The sequence below is a fragment of the Lepisosteus platostomus genome, chromosome 2, assembly GCF_059453375.1.
Source record: "Lepisosteus platostomus isolate fLepPlt1 chromosome 2, fLepPlt1.hap1, whole genome shotgun sequence".
NCBI classification, from domain to species: Eukaryota; Metazoa; Chordata; class Actinopteri; order Semionotiformes; family Lepisosteidae; genus Lepisosteus; species Lepisosteus platostomus.
The window spans coordinates 19927862-19949359 of NC_142612.1; the positions used below are offsets into that span (position 1 = coordinate 19927862).

Below are 21498 nucleotides of genomic sequence, written 5' to 3' on the forward strand. Positions count from 1 at the left end.
ACTTTAAAAAGTTTAAATGTTACAGGTTTAAAGGACAACACACATTAAAAACACTTTATGTACATTAAATATCTAGTAGGATGTTTTAGTTTACAGCAAGTACCATTCTAATATCTTCTTCAGAGAAACACCTCACCATGTATTTTATAGCTTCTGGCTTATCAAATTGAAAGACTACACTTGGGGGTGATTTCTCATGCTTTGTAGAGTCTGGACCTACTGCAGTCCCAGCTCTAAAGACATCACTGATTTCTTAGCATTTCAAATTCATTAGATACCTCACAATTTTTGAGAAACATTTGGAAACAATGCATGCAGAGCATGACTATATCTTTTTACCACATAGGCATGAAAGGAGAAATAGGAGATAAGGAGATAATACCTTGCTGCTAGACACGAGTAGTGTTGAAATCTTAAGCCAAGAAATGGGTTCTTATATTCCTTAATTATCATGTGTACACCACATTTACAGTGTACATGAGAAAAACAAAACTACAAATTACATTGCATTAAGAAATATAAACTTTTCCAAGAGTTTATCTTTATTAAATTATTGTTTTGTGTTTGTATTTTTTTATGTTGGCATTGTGAATAATCTATTTCTATGTTTGTGATATGCAGCTGTTAGCAGTTAATCATTATGGCTCACTACTACACCCCTTGGATCAACACAAGGGGACTGAAGAAAATCACGTTCTTACAAAACATGCACTTGCTGGAGTCATTCACCATTTACACACTCTGGACTCCATAATGCCTCTACAGAAGATTCGATAACAATTAAGAAGATATGCACTGTCAACACTGTAAACTCAGAGGGAATACTGGCAAATTACAAGCCAACCCACCCCTGGTGACAATCATTCAATTGTGTGCTGCTGCTTGGGGAATGTGATGTCTGGACTGTAGGGCCCAACCTTGGCTCTGAACTTGTACCTTTAATAAACACTCAGGAACCTCAATATTTCTTTTTATAGAATGGCAAAATTAGATATTATTATATCAGCATTTGAAGAAAACATTATTTTTGTATGTTATTTTAAATGGTGTGATATGTGTAACACACACGCCCCTGTGTATAACAGGGATATCAGCCGCCTGGGCTGGGGGAAGTCTCCTTTAGTCTCCTTTAGCTCAGCCGGCAAGTTCCCTTGGGTTTGCACCCAGGCAGTGAGGGAACAACTGGCAGGGCAAGAGCAGCAAGGGCAGAAACCCAATGAACTGTTACATATACAAACCACTCTTAAAATTTCTTTATTGTGTAAATTGTGCTAATTGTGCTCACAGTTACTGAAGTAAAAAAAAAATGTACTGTGTAGTAGGTATAATATGGTGTGGGGAAAAAAGCAGAATAATACAATATATACAGTACAAGAAGCAAAACAACACAATACTGTATACAGTTCAGAAATTACCAAGAAAGATTTGTCAGGTCAAAAGGGTTGAAGTCTGAACAGACAGGTTTTGCAGGAGTTGCAGAGTTCTTTGTCATGGCTTGTACAAACTTAAGGAAGCAGTTTCACAAAACTTGATCTGGGATAATATTAGACTACCTAATGTAAATTTAGGTAAGCATGCCTGGAACTAATGATAATCATTGTCAGGTCTGTGAAACAAGTCCAAAGAGTACTAATTACTGTTTGATCTAAAGAGTATAATTACTTTTGGATATCAAGTGCAGTGGAGTATTAGGTGAAGATCGCAGTTCTGACTAACTTAGAAAAATGCAAAAAATAAAGCTACTTATGTTAAATAACCTGTTGTGAATTGCAGTACATACTGTAAGTAAGACTGCATGAAGGAATAGGTGGAATGTTCTGCATGTGAAACGGACAAAACAAAACCCTCAATGGGAAATGGGAAATCTCATCTTTTCACCTCTACAAGACACAACGTACTGTACATCTAAAGTGATCTTTAATTAAATACATATCCAAGTGGCTCAAAATCTCACACCAAAGATGAACTGAAAAAAATCACTGTAAAATAACTTTAATAAAAGCCATGTTTCACACATTACTTGATGCACAGATATATATATATATATTAATGGGGAGTGTTTTCATTGGGAAAGAGTAGCAGATTAACTTGTTCAGATAACTTTTGTTGTTAACAGTACAAGAAGATTTCAGCCTCCATTTACATTCGTACCTTGTCCTAATACATTAAAGGTTTATGCATAGCTATACTAAATGCTGCCATAACTTGCATTCGAGTCATCTTAAGCTGAATGTGTGGCTTATTATGTAGATTTACAGAGTATTTTACTGTGTTACAGAATAAAAATGTGATAATTTGCATTGCAACAAGTCCTACACACACAAGATCGCCAAGTTCCTTTCTACTTTGTTTTTGGAAACTTTACCTGCTAGGTGGCGCTGGTGTTCCAGCACCCTCCTCTGCACTCCTGGCATGATTGGAAAGTTTCTATCATTCTTAAGTGATATAATAAATGTACTTAGTCTTTCTGAGGATCTACTACAGATAATTCTAAGAGCCTAAATCTGTACAGTGTCATTCATTTAGCAGTAGTATTTGACATTCACAGTTTAAAGACACATTTAGATGTTCATGTTAGTTAAGATTTTAAAATTATAACAGTCTCCTACAGTGGTTCCCATAAAAAAAGAAATAAAAATACTAAGGACAGGAAATAAAAACCAACAGGGCAAGCTAGAATTTATTTCTAGTACTTTCACAAGAGTCTCTTTATGATTTAGAAATATATTGTTTTAATATAGTATAAAATAAGCAGTCAGGTTTTAAGTAAAATTGACATTTGTACAAACAAATAGTAATTTTGGATGCACAATGTAGAAGAAATGTAATTATGCTATGTATATTTAATAGTTTAATCAGAGGAGGAATACATAATTTCGTCAAAATCAATTAAATCAACTCACAACCTCTATTTCTTCATTGTGAAGAAGGTACTGTAAGTTTAGACAACTAAACAGAAGATGGTGTTTTGGGATTTATTCACTTCTTACAATTGCAGGTTATATTGTTGTGGCTTACAGTGATGGAAACTTGCAAAATGGATTCGTTCTCATTAAATCATGTGTTAACAATAACAAAAATAATAACGAAAGATTTTGAATTTCACTGACTTTTCAGATTTGGATCACAGATTGCAAATGACCAATGTAAAAGAAAACTCTCAATAATTAATTGTTTGTCAGGATTTTTTCTACATTGAAAACATAAAATGATTGTGCTGTGATGCTGAGAAGCAGATCTTGTGCCCTTGCAAGATGGTTCCATTCATTTATTAATGGAGCTGAAGCTTGTCCCAGTAAGCAATGGGCGCAAGGCAGAATACACCCTGGACAGAACGCCAGTCCACAACACCACACGCACAGACACACTCACACAAGAGCCGATTTTATCAGAAGGCAATTAACCAGTACGTCTTTGAATGTGGGAGGAAACCCATGCAAATACAGGGAGAACATACAGTACAAACACAGATAGTATCCCAGAAATTGAACCCAGCGCTGCAAGGCAGTAGTGCTAACCACTATGTCACTGTGCTGCTCTCCTATGCATTACATCAGTTCAAAATACAAAACACCATTTTACAAGCCACTTAGGGGTCAAAGAATGCACAGTTTAAGAGCAAGAAAGCATTGTGTGTAAAATTTAATTCTAGCATTTGATTTAGCCATAAACGAAAATGTTGTAGTAGTACTGTACATTAGCTGTATAAGAAATAAACTTGAACCAGGCAAGAATGTAAGAGTACTGTATCTGAAAACATGCTTCCTTCCTTCCAGCAGTTTTAACTATTTGCCAGTGAAAAGTGTTTTGTTAACTTAAAATATTCATATTACATCTGTAATTCCGAATAATACTTCTTTTGCAGCTATATTGGCTGGGCGTATTGATAAACAAGCACCAAGCTTTTTCTAAATAGTGAAACCATTTAAATTGCAATTATGATTTTTATAAGTAGTACAGTATACTACATTGTGATTACAATTTTATTGGCATTTTTGTTATTTTCATAGGATTTGTAATCATATTTCTGATTTCATGACTAACCAAGGCTCTGATATTGATCATAAAACAGCAGCAGGAAAAAAAATCTAATAAAATGAAAAATCTTAATAAATAAAAGGTTATATATTTTGACTTTACTGGTGTCCTTTAAATGCCCAGCAGACAAGTGAGATTTTCCAAATGCACAGGCCTTTGCAGTGTTTTGCAATCATAACGTATGAACTGTTTTCTCTTCTCTGCCATTAGAGTCAAATCTATACCCCTTTCTGGTCCCAGGTGACATCTTTTTCCAAAATACCATCCCTCAAGGAATAAATAAAACAATACTAATTTGAAAAAGAATAGCTATACCATGAAAGTACTGTATTTGTGGCTGTGTGTTACTGTTACGATTTATTAACATTAGAATTGGAGAGATTTTGAAAAACAAGACCTCTGAAAATACGAAGTTTTTTTAATTTAACTTTACAGATGTAAAAAAAACCAAAATGTCACACTAACATTACTCGTGTAGACGTCATTAGCCCTCAGCTTTCACAAGACTGGGAACGTGATCCTCTTTTAGAATACTTTTAAGCAGAAAAGAATTATAACAATTGCTGGTAGTTATTTACAAAAAACACAGCCCCTTCTCTCAGTGTACAGTACATAAAATAGCCGTCTAAAGGCAGTTTGGTGCAGAGATGCATTCTATTTGGATGCTTGAACACAATCGCAGAAAAAAAAGCCAGTCACATTTTTTTTAAGTAAACATATAGCCCAGTTTACTATAGCGGTAAGAGTTAAAAATATACGATTTACGATATGAACGTCAAGACGAAGCTCGCGGTTTCGAAAGATTGTCCTAAAATATAGAAACTTGGATCAGCCATCCTAAACAAATTGTTGCAATCTGTTACAAGACAGTTCCTCTCGCCCCTCTAAGTTTGTATCATTTTCATTGATTATTAAAAATGTAAAACATCTTTTACAATCTGACTTTGTGGCGTAGAATGGCAAACAAAATAAGGCTAATGAATTTAATTTACACTTAGAAACCCCGTTTCGTGTTTTTGCAACACGACGTGTTCCACGATAACCTTTCTCCAATTACTCTGTCAAAACTAACTGGTCTAAATCACATACTCCCTGAACAGATCTGTAAATCCCACCCTCAACGCTAAAACTAGAAAACGTATTGGACAAGAACCCGGAGGCAGGTTTTTTCCCTGTTCTATTCATTGGTTGGCAGGAGATCAGTAACAATGTTTAACGCACTATGAGGTGAACGGAGTTAGTCAGCGAGAGGCATTGAGAGGGAGCTGGAGGTGTGTGGTGTGTAAAATTGTAATCCCACCGTTTTCAACTGTTGATGTAAAACGGAAGATCCTAAGATCGTGTTGAGTTCCGTATTTTAAAATATGTAAAAACCGGACCTTTGACTTTATCTTTTATACGGTATACACTGGACTAATTAAAAGAGCAAGGGCAAATGCAAACAGATCTTTTATTCTGCATCATTGCAGCATGCAAGACATTGAAGACTGATTACAATGTTAATATCCGTTCTGGATCTATATTTTCTATCTGGATCTTCACACTCTAATAAGCATTCTTCAGGGGAATTTGGTGACTCACTGAAGACACCGTGAGCCGAGGCGAGCTATTGCATTATAATAAGAGAGAAATTGAGAGAGCTCTCCTCATTGATATTACAAGCAGTACTTTCTGGACCAGTTTACTTGCATATACAGTAGTGTGCACTGAGTCTTCTGGCTTTCTAGTTTCTAAGAAGATATAGGTTCACAAGGAGAAAGAAGGGAAGCAACCTGTTAATCAGAAGCAAACAAATACTTGGGTAAGTATTATATGATCATGCATGCAAACATGTATAGAGTTTACAGTGAGATTTAAAAAATGTTTTGCGCTCTGAGTTACAATGATTCGGGCTAGATGCAACAGCTTCTACTTAGAAGCCCTAGAGGCTAAAATATATATGTTAGACTAGCGATTCTATGGAATATGTATTTATTTTGCGTTTGTGTTTTTAAAGTTGTATTGGAGGTTGTGAATAAATCGCACTATGCTGTATTGTCAGTGTTTAGGAAGCTCAATTAAACACATTTGTGTGCATTAATTTTCTTGTAGCTTTAAGGAGAATGAGATGGCCACAGTTCAGCATTTGGTTGCAGTAGAATAATCTTTCCCATAGACTTAGATTTATTTGCGTTTTCACCTTGGCTTTTAACGTTCATCTTTAATTTTGTAAGAATTACGTACTATTTCTGTTTAAGATGACTAACTCGCATGCTTGTAAAATTAGCTATATAATTGTAGCATCAAATTAGCTTATGCGTAGTCTAAATAAGTATATAATACCATTTAAGATGTATCAGCCTGCTGCATTCATCAATCTTGGAGAAAATCACATCTCACATCTTTTTTTATGATACAAAAAGCCGTAGTGTCGGTAAAAGCGATCTTTTGCAAATCAAGAACATTTATTTTATTCGTTTTCTAAATGAATCAGCTGTGAAAGGAAAACAGCAACCCATAACAAAATAGTCGATTTGTAGTGTATTTCTTCCTCTGATTGGGGAATCTTTGGTTTTCTTTTGTATTTCAGAAGAGCACAAGCACTACAGCTATTTCTTCTTGTGGAAACCGGCTTCCCATTACACCACAGATGTTTCTGGGCGTTCAGATGAACAGGAGAGCGTTTCATTTAAATTCTAAAGGTGTACAACATCACCGTTTGTAATTAAAAAACAACAACAAAACGAAGCTATTTTTCTATCGCAAAGCAAAGATACAAATATATATATATTGCAGTGAGCAGAACTATCTGACCGATGATAATTACATTGAAGATTTGCAATTTTGCTGAGCAGATCAACAGGTCTGAAACTTAAAGCATATCTCAAATAATAAGCGAACACATCGCAGGGGGATGTATCTTTCTGTTTTCTTTTTCCTTTTTCTTTGGGCTCAAGCCCTGACATTGAAAAACTTAAATTACTCTGTCCCGGAGGAGCAGGGACCTGGCACCGTGATTGGGAACATTGCCAAAGACGCCAGGCTCGGAGTTGGAGAAAGAAGCAAGAAACCCAGCTTTCGCGTTTTAGAAAATTCAGCCCCTCATCTTATTGATGTGGATCCTGAAAGCGGACTGCTATATACTAAGCAGAGAATCGACAGGGAAACACTGTGTCGACGAAACCCCAAGTGCCAGCTCTCTTTGGAGGTGTTTGCGAACGATAAAGAGATCTGTATGATTAAAGTGGAAATCCAGGACATAAACGATAATTCTCCCAGCTTCCCATCCGATCAGATCGATATTGACATTTCTGAGAACGCAGCCCCTGGGACACGCTTCCCACTAACTAGCGCACACGACCCTGACTCAGGGGAAAATGGGTTAAAGACATACCAGATCACCCGAGACGATTATAATATATTTTCCCTGGATGTGAAATCGAGAGGAGATGGGACTAAATTTCCTGAATTAGTTATTCAGAGACCTTTAGACAGGGAGGAACAGAGCCATCATACCCTAATATTAACAGCTTTGGATGGGGGCGAGTATCCAAGATCAGGAACTGTGCAAATCAATGTTAAAGTTATTGATTCTAATGACAACAGTCCAGTGTTTGAACAGCCCTCCTATACTGTAGAGATCCCTGAAAACGCACCCTTAGGCACAGTATTGATAGATTTAAATGCTACAGATCCAGATGAAGGAAGCAACGGACAAGTGGTTTATTCATTTGGTGGATATGCACCAGACAAGATCCGTGAGCTTTTCTCTATTGACCCTAAAACTGGTGTTATAAAGATCCAGGGTGAAATTGATTATGAAGAAAATGGAATTATTGAAATTGATGTTCAAGCTAAAGATCTGGGGCCCAATCCCATTCCTGGCCACTGTAAAGTCACTGTAAAAGTAGTTGATAAAAATGACAATTCACCCATCATAGGCTTTGTTTCTGTCCGGCAGGGAGCCATAAGTGAAGCAGCCCCTCCGGGTACTGTCATTGCACTGGTGAGAGTAACTGACAAAGATGCGGGGAGAAATGGACAGCTCCAGTGTCGAGTGGTGGGCAATGTGCCTTTCAAACTGGAAGAAAACTATGATAATTTTTACACTGTAATTACAGACAGACCTTTAGATAGAGAGGTTCAGGATGAGTACAATGTGACAATAGTGGCCAAAGACAGTGGGATCCCATCTTTGAATTCTACCAAATCTTTTACAGTGAAAATCTTAGATGAAAATGACAACGCACCACATTTTACCAAGCCTGTTTATCTTCTGCAGGTGCCTGAAAATAACATCCCAGGGGAGTATCTAGGGTCAGTATTGGCCCACGATCCAGATTTGGGTCAAAATGGCACTGTTTCTTATTCAATTTTACCATCACATGTAGGAGATGTGTCAATTTACACGTACGTGTCTGTGAATCCCACAAATGGTGCCATATATGCTTTAAGATCTTTTAACTATGAGCAAACTAAGTTTTTTGAGTTTAAAGTTTTGGCAAAAGACTCAGGGTCTCCTCATTTGGAAAGTAATGCAACAGTTAAGGTCAGTGTTTTAGATGTGAACGATAATGCACCGGTCATTGTTTTACCCCTGCTGCAAAATGACACTGCGGAACTTCATGTGCCCCGTAATGTTGGGGTGGGACACATTGTGACCACTGTAAGGGCAGTGGACAATGATTATGGAGAAAGTGGCCGGCTGACTTATGAGATTACTGATGGAAATGAAGAACACCTCTTTGAGATGGATTCAGTCACTGGAGAGGTCAGGACAGTCCACCCTTTCTGGGAAGAGGTTGCCCCAGTTGTGGAGCTTATAGTTAAAGTGACTGACCATGGAAAGCCCACCCTTTCTGCTGTAGCAAAACTGATAATCAAGGCTCATTCTGGATCTCTGCCAGAGGGAGAGCCCAGAATAAATGAGGAGCAACGTCACTGGGACATGTCTTTGCCTTTGATTGTCACCCTGAGTATTATTTCCATTATCCTTCTTGCAGCTATGATTACCATAGCTGTAAAGTGCAAACGAGAAAACAAAGAGATCAGGACTTACAACTGCAGGATTGCTGAGTATTCTCATCCACAACTGGGCAAGAGCAAAAAGAAGAAGATTAATAAGAATGACATCATGCTGGTGCAAAGCGAGGTCGAAGAGAGGGATGCCATGAATGTCATGAATGTGGTGAGCAGTCCTTCACTTGCAACTTCCCCCATGTACTTTGATTACCAGACAAGACTACCCCTCAGCTCTCCTAGGTCAGAGGTCATGTATCTCAAGCCCACCTCTAACAACTTGACTGTTCCTCAAGGGCATGTTGGCTGTCATACCAGCTTCACAGGGCCTGCAACTAATACAACTGAGACTCCAGTAAATAGGATGTCAATTATTCAGGTAGGAAACACAATTTATATCTGTCTTTTAACTTCTTAATTCAGCAATTTTTTATTCCACTTCCATATGCAAACATTTTTTAAAAGTAACAGTGCAATTTAGAATACATTGTCTGCTGCAAAATGAAGAGTCAGACAGTCTTTACATATAATAGGCGATCTTTTTTTTCAAAAATTTAGATTTATTTTTTAAGTATTACTGAGGTCATTATACAGTATATACACTGACCACTCTGTAACTAAGAGAGGTAAAAGATTAATTGGTGTTCTGTTCAGAAACCAATGTCTCTTTGCAATTTGTTTGTGATCCAGGGATGTGCTTTCATGTTTTTACTGAAGTAATAATTCTCATAATTATTATAGGTTTTATAAATACGTATAATGTGCTTACATCAATGCCAAGATTAATCTGCTCTGTATTTGTTGAGATACTACTGTATCAGTAAGATTTCTATTTTTAACATAAGACTTAAGTGTTTCAGAGAAGGCTAGAAACAATGATTTTAAGTATTTTCTGAATTCTTGAAAGTATTAAAAAGATTATCAGTATCTATGCACTTAAAATGATGGCGAATGCTACTTATTATGTTTTTATTTTATACTTATTACTCCTCGTTTTTAATTGAAAATATTCTTTCAACAAAACATTTGTTGAGATATTTATATGATGAATACATCCTAATTTATGAGTTAACATTACGTTTTAGCTGTTTTAATTTAAAAGACGGCAAATTACCCAAATATCCTTCAAAACTAATAGGTGCTCAGATTTTTCTTAGAAGCCAAAAGGGTTTACTTGTTTTCCACATTCCTAATACCTCTTTGTGAGGAGCGATTTCACTAAGCCGTTGACAACCACTGCGTATCTGTTGTGCTAAGCCTGTTTTAAGCAATTCGAAATCTGTCATGTCAGACAAGGCTAAAGTCCGACTTAAACCGCAGAATACATCCAGGTGTACATATGCAACCTGCTAGATTAGTATTGGCAAACACCACAGTCCTGCTGTATTTACATGTAGCTAGTTATTCTTTAGCACAAACTTTCCCACGATGGTTTTATTTGTAGTTATTGTAATGTGTGTTCATTTGTTGTTTTGAAAAATTATGAACGTGAGTCACAGAGAATTCAGAACTTTTAAGAGCATATTTTAAAGCTTCTAACTTGTAAACGTTCTAAACCAACATTCTTTTCTGTAAATTTTGTATCTCTCTGAATCAGAAAATTCTCATTTCCAAACAATATCCATTCATCCATTTATTTTCAGATAGTTACTCATTTCAGATAAAGGTTACAACAAACCAGAGCCTAACCCAGAAGCCCAACAATATTTTTTTCAAAGAATTGGGAATAGCGGAAATATACATTTCCGAGAGTGTACGTGATGTAAAAAGTATTTAAAAAGTCTTGTCGCATATACTTTTTATCAACAAATTGGTTATTGGAGAATCTTTATTAAAGAGCAAAGTATTTTAACACTATTGGAAGATCTTGTTTGAATGTTGATGTAACAAAAACCCTTTACAAATATCTGAAGTTCACATTACGTGTTTGTGGTCTTCTCATTTACATGGTGCAAAAAACATTATTCTTAGCACACCACTATGGATTCCCTCTATTTATTGAACATGTGTATTCTATTATTTACAAGAAACAATGTAGGAAGATACCCAGTATCACATTTCCAATGACAAAAACTATTTTCTGTCAGGTGCTGAAGTGGGTAACCTAAATCTTTGCAGAGTGGTTATTGGAATATGGCAGGAAACAAAGACAGAATTCCCTTTATTGATCTAGTGTGGCTGTATCTATCATTAACTGCAGAAAAAAAGCTGCTGCACAAGGTCACCTTAAGCCTTTTATGAGCCTAACAGTACATGCAACATTACTGAACCAATAATGACATTTTATAGCAGTCCAGAAGTTTATCTGCTGGCTGCATTTCAAATAAAAAAAAAATGTTAAATGCTGCATCCCATGTGATGTTTCAGCTTGGTGAAACAAAAATTGCAATTTGATTCGTAAAGAATTATTGAATAGCAAATAAAGGCAAGTTAATTCAGCTTAAAGCATTAATGAATATTACTTATGGTTGAATCAAGGTTAAAATGAATCTGTTGTGGTGGTTCTGAAAATAGTGAGCACAGCAAGATATATCATCCTTACAAGTTCTTTTTTTCATTAAAGCAGTCGAGAATTGTGTACTTATTACTGTATATACTTATGGCCTAAAGCAGAAACAACCAAGGTATGCTAAAATACAAGAAAGAATTCTAAAAAACATGAAAAAGAAGCACATTATTCCCTTTAACGTTCAAAACATTAGTAAAACTCTACTCCAGTCCCTGCAAATCACATTTGTAACTGTGAGTGTCTGTTAAAACCAAAACGAGATTACTTATTCTCCTCTAGGTGGAGTTAGTCTTCCTTATGGTTGTTACATGGTCAGTACAGAAGAAAAGGAGGACTTACAACAGGGGAGTGGTATGCTGCACACTCCTTTTATATCATGCATGCATTCATCCTGTTGAAAGTGTTTCATAATTGACAGGCATGTAACGTGTGATTAAGCGATTCAAGGTATAGCCGAGTTTCCTAACTGGTTTTACTTCCACATTTCACTGTGTATTATAGGCAAAAGTGTACTTTTGGTCTAGCTGTTTGAAACCACTAAATCCTGGATATTTCAACTGAAAAGAGACATTTTAGTTTCAGTGTAATATTGAATCTGTCCCATTTATCAGTCAGGGCTGGCACAGGTACAGATAGGTCAATTGATTTGCACAAGGTCACACAGTCAGACAGGCCAGTAATTCACAAGGTGGGCTCACCACAAACCATTTATAAAGGTCAGCGGCACCAAGACAAAAGTCTGCCTTTTGTGGGTTTAAAGGCATATATTGCCTCAGGTCTACTATACAATTGCCGCTTCACAAAGCAATTAATTTCAATGAGAATGTTTTTTTGTGTTGTGCAGAATGTGATGAAGATAAGGTCTTTTCTACATTTCACCTTTTCCCCAAATGTAGGGTTAAGTATGGGAGCAGCAGTATGTTTTAAGCAAAATAACTGTGCCAGGAGCCAGTAGTAATGGTGGATAACATAGAGCAGACTTACTGGTATTTACAGTTCCAGACCTGTAATATACAGTATCATTGTAGATGTATTTTATTGAAAATACTCTCACACTCCCAATGAGCATCTAGAGTGACAGCGTTCAGATTTGTTCTAGAGGGTTTCTTTATATTCATTTCAGAGAAACCTCAAGTTGAGAAACTTTAAGATTGACATTTATGTTGAAAGATGTTGAAATAGTAGAACATAATATAATAAAAGTATGAAAGTGGGATTTTTAATTATTTTCCTAGCTTAAATTCCTAGATTGATATTTATATTTTTCTGAAACTTGTTGAAAGCAGGTTTCTTACATTATACAGTATGTATATTTGTTTGGAACAACATAAGAAATTTACAAATGAAAGGAGGACTTTCTCCCCATTTAGCTTGTTTCTTTTTTGTAGCAAACTGATCCAACGATCTCCTACTGCCATGAATTATTCTAGATGGATCATAAGTGGATTATATATCATTCATACCAAGTATGAACTGATTATTTTAAGATGTTTTTGTACATTGTGTGGATGTATTTCTTTAATATTTAATGAGGATACATTCAGAAATGGTTAATTTTTGTGGACATGTGCTGGTAATAAGATATAATACAATCTATAACTATGAAATAGCATACGTTTTGCTTATAATTCTATGATTTCTTTTATGTTATCTGACTTTTTTATTTTCATTTATGCACCTCTGTATTGCAGACTGAATACAAATATTACTGTTTTTACAGGGTTATTAAGAAATAATTGCATTTTGTAAATGTTTCCAAATTGTGTTGTGTCTTGTTCAGCTGTAATAAAACTTAGAAATTTAGTGCAGGTTGAGAATAAAAACAACAACAAACACAACTTTCATTAAATAAACTGCATATGAATATTTTAAATTTTGTTTTATCCAAACTGCTTTTTATTCTGATATATCCAAAATCAGCCATGTTGATTAAGATGCATTTCTTTATTTATATGCTGATGGGATAAAGCTTAACGTGTGATCATTCGTTTGTTATTTTGAATGTTAATTTATTTTCCTTTAGAAGTTGTTTTTCTTTAGAAAATGCAATGTGCTTAAAGACCTCTTTCTTTTGAATTGCAGTAATATAAATGTTTTTTGCCTTCAGGTACTGAGTAATTGGATATAAAATTTCTGAATTAGCCAATATGTAAAGATTATGAAATCATGATAGAAATATGGAACAAGTAATAGGTTTATTCCATGCTGAAAAAAGAAGAAAGAGAGCACAACGTTTCGGCTGTGGAGCCTTCCTCAGGTGACACCTGACACCTGAAGAAGGCTCCACGGCCGAAACGTTGTGTTCTCTTTCTTCTTTTTTCAGCATGGAATAAACCTATTACTTGTTCCTTTGCAGCCTATGCATGCTGACGCAGCTACCCACCTGAACTATGATAGAAATATGCAGACATATATGGATAGAAAGTCTCTTGGTGTTTTTAGCACTATTTAGATATTTATAGGCATTTGTGGACATCCATACATTATTTATAGACATTTCTAGAAGTCCATGTAAGGATTATAAATAATTAACTGTGTTGTTTATCCCTGTATAATTCTCTACTCTAGAGATTTCTGATGATTTTAAATTCTAGAGAGCATTAACATAGTTGTGTCTAGGAGAGATCCCGCTTTTTGTAATTTCTTCAGGTTTCTCACAAGTTTTTTTATTCATTCACCTGGGCTAAATGTGTAAGATTATAATTATTTTCTAATCAGAAGTGTCAATAAAGATGTAGTAGATGGCACAACAGGTTAATTCATTATCTTACTAGGACATTTGACCTGGCAGCTTTTATTACTATTTTAGCATTTTAATTAAAATCTCCTCTCCAGTTTGTTACACTATGTACGTCATGTTAAAAAGAATCACTTTAACCTATTAAACCACGTTCCTGAATACTTGGTCATTAAAGATCTCATTGCGCCGCTCATAAGATTATGACTTATGGGACACTGGCTGTAGGAGGTGCCATCCTTCAGATGAGATGTTAAACTGAGGTCATGACTATTTGCTAGTTAAAGATCCCATGGTACATTTGAAAGAGCTGGGGTGTTAACCCTGGTGTCATGGCTAAATTACACTTTGAGGTTGCACAATCTGGTCTCACTAAACTTTCAACTTAATTTAGTTGGTGAAGTAATTTCTCTAAGCGTAACCTCTCTATGTGATCTGTTGTGTTGTAGCTGCTGGTGTACAATGGCTGTTTTTGTGACCCAGGTGGGTACCGCACATCAATAGCGAATGCTATTGTGAATTCCTTCTTAAGTGTACAGTGCCTTGGGATTCTTTGGGTTGAAAAATGCTTGCTGAAAAAAATGAAATTGATAAAAATAATTTATTTTCTGCCTAATTATGAGCAGATATTTGTCTTTGAATTAATGTACTAATGGATCTCATGTTCATTAATAATATAATTGTTCACACATAAATGCAGTGCTAATGTGTCTAAATGGCAGTATACTGTTTTGAATTCTATAAAGTTAAAAATATTTCAAAATTCCTTTGTGTGATTAGCAAGAGAGACCCCTTCCCTGCATGTGTGCACATAAAAACCTGTAGCCAGGCTATCTAAATATAATTTGATAATGAAGACATTATTTGGCAAAATTGCATTGATAGGGGGGAAAAATCTTTAAGATCTCAATCTGTAATTCATTTGGTTGCACACATGCTCATAGAGTTAATAGCATAGTTATATTATCTAATTAACAGGAGTCTTCAGTTTTATGTATGAATTATTGATATGTTCTTGATATGATGCTCATGCAAGGTTTAAAAAACCTTGGTGAAAAATGGCAGGGTAGATATACAATTTTTGTGGACTTAAAGACTTGATTTTCTTTATAGCAAGATACAGTCTCCTTCAAGTACTTTGCAGATGCACAAAAACTACATTCATTTAAGGGGTTCTTATAAAGTATTTTATATCTTGAAGGCCCATGCATAGCAGTTGGAACTAGTTTTGACAATACTTATTAATTTCTTCTTTTTGGTCTGTCATTTTTCAGTACCTTTCCAGCTTGTACAGTGACACAACCCCATGCTCAGATCACTTTTTTTTTGTATTGTCTGCATTTACCCTCCAGATACTGTAAAACTCATACCTGCTCAAGCACTGCAGTTTGCTACTGTTAGTGCAAAACCCCTTACATATCACACAGGCTGCTACTTTCTTCTTTTTAGTTATTCACTACACTGGTAGGTTACCTTAAACACAGCCTGCAAGTAAAAGAGTTAACACGCTTGACTGGGAAAAGATTATTTGCCTGAAGAATTAAACTTCTTAAGCCTGAGCAGACACAGACAGCTTAGCTTGAAACTATAGATTGCTAATGCAAGGGTTAAAAACATTATTTTGTTACTGTGGATTAAACAATATGACCAGCTTTTGTTATTGTAGTAGTTTTATCATTTATATGCAATACTTCTTTAAATCCTAAATACATGAAAATGGAAAATTTGGTGTTTTGTAGCTACAGGTTTTACTATTTAAATATTTATTTCCTAAAATCTGTCAAACAAGGAAAATTGCTTGTCTGAATACAGTCAAAACTTCCTGCAATTATTTCTTTCAAAGACCTCTTTTTCTCTTCATTTCCCAGACTTTCCAGAGAAAAGGGTTACATTTATGCTGAATTCAAATTTCAGCAGTAGAATACCTTCACAAGGAAATGTCAACCACTGTGTGACTGAAAACTCAAACTCAAGAAGCAGACAAGTGAAGTGTAGAATATTCTTAATATTAACGCCATGCTTGAAAAGAAGGTCAACTTATTTAATAGGTGTACATTGTGGTTGATTTTTTCCTCTGAGAGTAGTTGTTTCATTCTAAAGCTTTTGTGATAGTACTTCTGCTCCTGTGCATCCTCGGCACAATTATAAGTGACTGTTGAATACTGTGAAGCTGGTATGACCACACTCCATCAGCACATTGGGATCTGGAAGTGTTTCATCAATTAAAGGATAACTGTAATGCACAGCAAAGAAAATTGGTGATCACACCTCTGCAGAATGACCAGTTTCATTCCCTGTAGGATGATTTCCTGTGTAGACACTACTGGCATGGCATATGGTGCTGTTTATTTTTGTAATCACAGGTCTGAAAATCAAGGCACATTTAAATTTTACTGACAAAATGTAAAACAATAAAAATGATGCTTGCTGATTATTTATTGTCCTCCAAAAGTATTGGGACAGCAAAGTATAAGGAGGGTTTTTAAATATTAATAATAATTTCTGCTGAAAAAAGAAATATGAGTAATAAGTACAACAACTAAGAATTGTGTTTCTAATAAATTTAATTCAGTTCCACCTTCCTGGGTCACTTAAAACATTAATAGTTTTGAACCTCATTACTTTGAAAAAGTAAAAATTTTGGGAGAAGTGGCTGATAGTTGTCTCTTGTTGGTCAGGTAATACACACTCACAAACGCACTGTGAACATCCATTCTATCAAACTGTTATGGTTTGACTTCAGTATCTGGAGTCAATAGTCAAATCTCAAAATGAAACCAAAGTCTTGTTTTTAACAGAAAACAGGCAATTGTGAAGATGAAAGAAAAGAATAGCTTAATCAGACCCATAGTACACAAATTGGGCATATCTAAATCAACAATATACTGAGGAAAGAAACAATAGGTATAATTACCAATCAGCCAAAAATAGACCATGCAAGAAAAAACATCTTTATTTTGTTGACGGAAAAAATATCAGAGCTATCAAGGAAACCCCTAAAACAACTGTCGGTCAAATCACCCATAAATTCCAGAGTGCAGGGGGGAAGCTATTCAATTCCACAGATTGAGACAGAAAAATTATAAGGGTTATATCACAAGAAGTAAACCTCTCATGAGCAATGAGAACAGAAAAGGTGGATTAGAATTGAAAGTGCAAAGACGAGACAGGAAAGATTTTGGAACGGTGTTTTTGGAAAGATGAGACCAAGATAAAACTACTGTATACCAACATGACAGAAAGGTTAAAGTGTGGATAAGTAAAGCAACTGCAGAATCGCCGGAGAACACCACCTCATCTGTGAAGCATGGTGACGTTAATGCCATGCCCTGAGTATGCATAGTTGCCACTGGAACTGGGCTCACTATTAATAATGTAACTAATGGTGGCAGCAAAATAATACATTTTGTGGCATACAGAAACATTTTGTCAGTTTATGTAGAAGAAAATGGTTTCTTTCTTATTGGGTACTATGCAGCAATGAAAAAAGAAACATATGGCCAGTGCAACTAAGTGTAAAATCCTAGACTTGTAAAGTCAATCTGCAGATTTAAATCCATTTTAGCATACATTTTACATGTTGAAGAAAAAAATTGAATTATGAAAACTCCAAGAACAGCTAAGAGCTAAGGACCCCAAATGATCATAAAATAGGCTACTTGGCAAAGATTCTCAAATTATTACACAATAAGCCACAGCCGTCATGTAGTTATTACCACAAAAGTACTGTATATACAACCAGTAACCGCCTTGTACAATCTGAAATTTAAAGTAAAAGTTTACCATAACTTATGATGTAAAACTGAGGTCCTGATTCTCTGTGGTCATTAAAAATCCTAGGGTGTTTCTCTCAAAGAGTAGGGGTGTAACCCTGGTGTAACCCTGGTGTCCTGGCCAAATGTTACATTGGCTCTTACCAATCATGGCCTCCTAATAATCCCCATCTATGAACTGGCTTCATTACTCTGCTCTCCTCCCCACTGATAGCTGATGTGTTGTGAGTGTTCTGGCGCACTATGGCTGCCGTCGCATCATCCAGGTGGGGCTACACATTGGTGGTGGTGGAGGGGGAGTCCCCATTACCTGTAAAGCACTTTGAGTGGAGTGTTCAGAAAAGCGCTATATAAGTGTAAGCTATTATTGTTATTATTATAGTCTCTTGAAATCACAAAGTATTTTTTTAGTTTTTATTTGATCAATTGTATGCATGCAATTACTCAGAAATGAAACATACAGTGTTGTGTACTTATACATACTAGTCTTAATATCACAAATGCAGATAGAATGTAACGCAAAAGTAGTTTTGACTTTGCTGTGTCAATACGTTCTTGGGGCATTTTATGTCCCACTGAACTATTAACACATTCTTTTTTGTAATGCATTTTTTACACAAGGTTTTTGAACATTCACAACACCTTTATAAAAAAGAAGAGTACTTTTTTGCAGATCATTTTGTAGATGGGAGCTTTTTTTTTGTCAGCATTGAAAGTCTAATGTATTGTACATTATAGTTCAACAAACGTAGTGTATCAACTGGGGTTTGCTACCTCAATAAACTTACATAGAAAGGCTCTATGTCATTGCTTGGATAAATATAAAAGCTAAACAAAATTTGTATCCAAGGGAAACATGGTATATTTCAATTTGTAAGACCTTTTATTTAGCGATTTCAAAAGTGTGATGAAAGTACAGTGTATATTTAATGTACAGGAACAAGAAGCTTGTGTGTGAATATGCACAGTATTTTTTGTGTTTAAGAAATATATTTATTTTTATCTTTTTCAAGATACAAAGATTACCTCATATTGATATTGTTATTGGCATTCATAATAACCATCATGCACCACCGAGGTGGATATGCACTTTAGGGGCACATGATGTGGGTCCTATACTATACTGTATGTAAATATTCATGTAACTTTTTGGTTGAAAAGCACTATATACTGTAAATTAAATTAATTTAATAAATGCAGACTAAATCCCTCCAATCAAAAACACCTTTACAGTGATAACCTGGTTTTGACTAAGTTGGAAGAGTTCATTGCTGCAAAAAATACAGACACATTTCATAATGTTAGCTGATACTGTGTAGTATTCTTTCAAAGTTAATCATTTAAGATTTATACAGTTTTAGCTGTCAAACAACAAACAGGTTTTCTTGTCTTCTGAATAGATTGTTTCTGAATACAAAAGTCTTTCCACTGGTCTGTAGTGATGCGAGAAATCAGCACAATTTTGTGAAGTTTTCGAAATGAGTATATTTAATGGACAGGTCCTCCTGGAATGAGCTGCACAACCATCCTCTGAATACAATCTTTTTTTATGCCTTTTATAATCCACATACAGCCCTGTTTATACCTCTACTATAAATGTCAAAACAAACACAGAACATGTATTTAAATATTTTAAATGCATATTTACAATGGTCAGGGCAAGAATAAAAAAATAGCTCTCACAGTCTAAATTCTACAGGTCTACAGCATTTTTCAATCTTATGTAAGGGTATTTATTCTTTCCCCTCCAAATAGTTCTCTTTTTACACTTCCAGTTTAAAATTAGCAATCATACTAACATGGGGGGTGGGAAGGGACGAGATGGGGTGAGGACAGCAAAACATTTCCTCTGAATTTCCACTTGTGAGAGCAAGCTACTATATCTCACACCCTGAGCCTCACAGTAACTGCATGGGAGCTAGCAGTGATTGAAAGGAAAGGCTGCAGCTCTCACTGACAAAACTACAAGTTTACAGGTGCCCTGGCAAATAGGGGGAATCCCAGAGATTGCTGTTAAGTAGCAAGATGAGAATACCAGGGCCGACTCAAGTGCATGCAATCCCAGCAGCACGGTTTGCCTTTGCCTGGCCTGTTATTGTATGTCTTTCTATTGATTTTTAATTATTCATTTTGCATACTTTCCCTGACAAAAGACACCATTTTAAGGATCTGCAACTGATGTCAGCTAAAATTGCTCCCCATAATCTTTGAGCAGTCAGTGTTCTTTTAAAATGTATTTTTCAAACGGATCTTGAAAAATTATTTAACAAGAAAATGATATTGTAGTAAAACCAAAAACTGAGTAGCTGTTTTATTTTCAACACAGTTCAAATATCTGGTGTTTAATTTCTAATGCATTACCTTAAGTATTTGTATAATGGGACATCCATTCAATTTGAATATCTTTTCTGATTTATATATCATCTGATGATGCACAGTGTTTGCTAATCTTTCTCCCTTCTTAACACACAAAATTCCAACTAATTCAGGTAAGCAGTGAACAATATAGCTATGATTATACTGTCTTGAGGATAAGTCAGTAATTACAGGAGAGAATTGTACTGGTTTTGTCAGAAAAGACTCTCAGTGATATACCCATTACAATAAACAATGCCGCTCAGTGTTCTGTAACAGTACAGTGTGGCCCACTTGTCGAGTTCATTTTTTGTAATGGCTCTGTACTTCCTGCATGACCTTTCAACAGTGCTGTAACTCACTCATTCTTCTGTCACTTTAGTCTCTGCAGGTTTCACTCCTCACATATAAAGGTAAATGTTGTGTGCAGCTCTATTTTGTGCTCCATGAGACATAATCAAGAAAAATGAAGGCTATGAGTCTTACTCTACAGAATTCTCTGAAATAATATTTTGTATGTACAGTACATGAGTTAATCTGTGTACTATATATATGATCATATGCATATGCAGACACATGTACCTTTGAGCAAGAAATGTCATTCTGATTGTGACAGAAAATGTCCAAATATTTCAATAGATATACAGTAATAATTTGCTTTGAATGAAGGTGTCAGCTAAATAAGTTGATAATACTGTAATGCATGTCAATATATCAGCATATTACATGAAGGGAGTATAAATGTAGTTTTCGGGAATTGTCTGCCACTGCAAATCATTTTCTTATTTGCATGATTTCTTATTTGCATGAGTCAAATAAAGACTAAACTTACTTTATATAGACTGACCTTACTCATTTAGAGTTAACTTCTTTGAATCATCATTATACTGTAAGTACTCTTCCCAGTGCCTGTTCTGCCGAGTCACAGTGTGTAGCAATACTTTTTCACAAAATCCTGATTAGGGCAACTTGAAAATCTTTGAAAGATCTGGGGATCGATGTCACAATAATCGTCCTTTATATACTATGAAATATTTTGAATACTGTCTTTCAGCACATTTTGAAAGGGTTCAAAATCAAACAGCTTT

At 35.4% G+C, this 21498-nt stretch overlaps 1 protein-coding gene across 7 annotated transcripts in view; it reads left to right on the forward strand.

Annotated features, from left to right (window-relative positions):
* Positions 1-5270: 5270 nt before the first annotated feature.
* The window catches only part of pcdh17 (protocadherin 17), a 58958-nt gene continuing 42730 nt past the window's right edge, over positions 5271-21498 (forward strand). For 4 of the 7 annotated variants that reach the window (XM_088603060.1, XM_088603067.1, XM_088603075.1 and 1 more), the window contains exons 1-2: positions 5271-5839; positions 6608-9415. In XM_088603060.1, the coding sequence (XP_088459186.1) occupies positions 6932-9415 (2484 nt within the window). In that variant the 5' untranslated portion in view covers positions 5271-5839; positions 6608-6931. The remainder of the gene's footprint in view (positions 5840-6607; positions 9416-21498) is intronic. The other 3 variants (XM_088603090.1, XM_088603098.1, XM_088603108.1) reach the window with 1 other exon arrangement.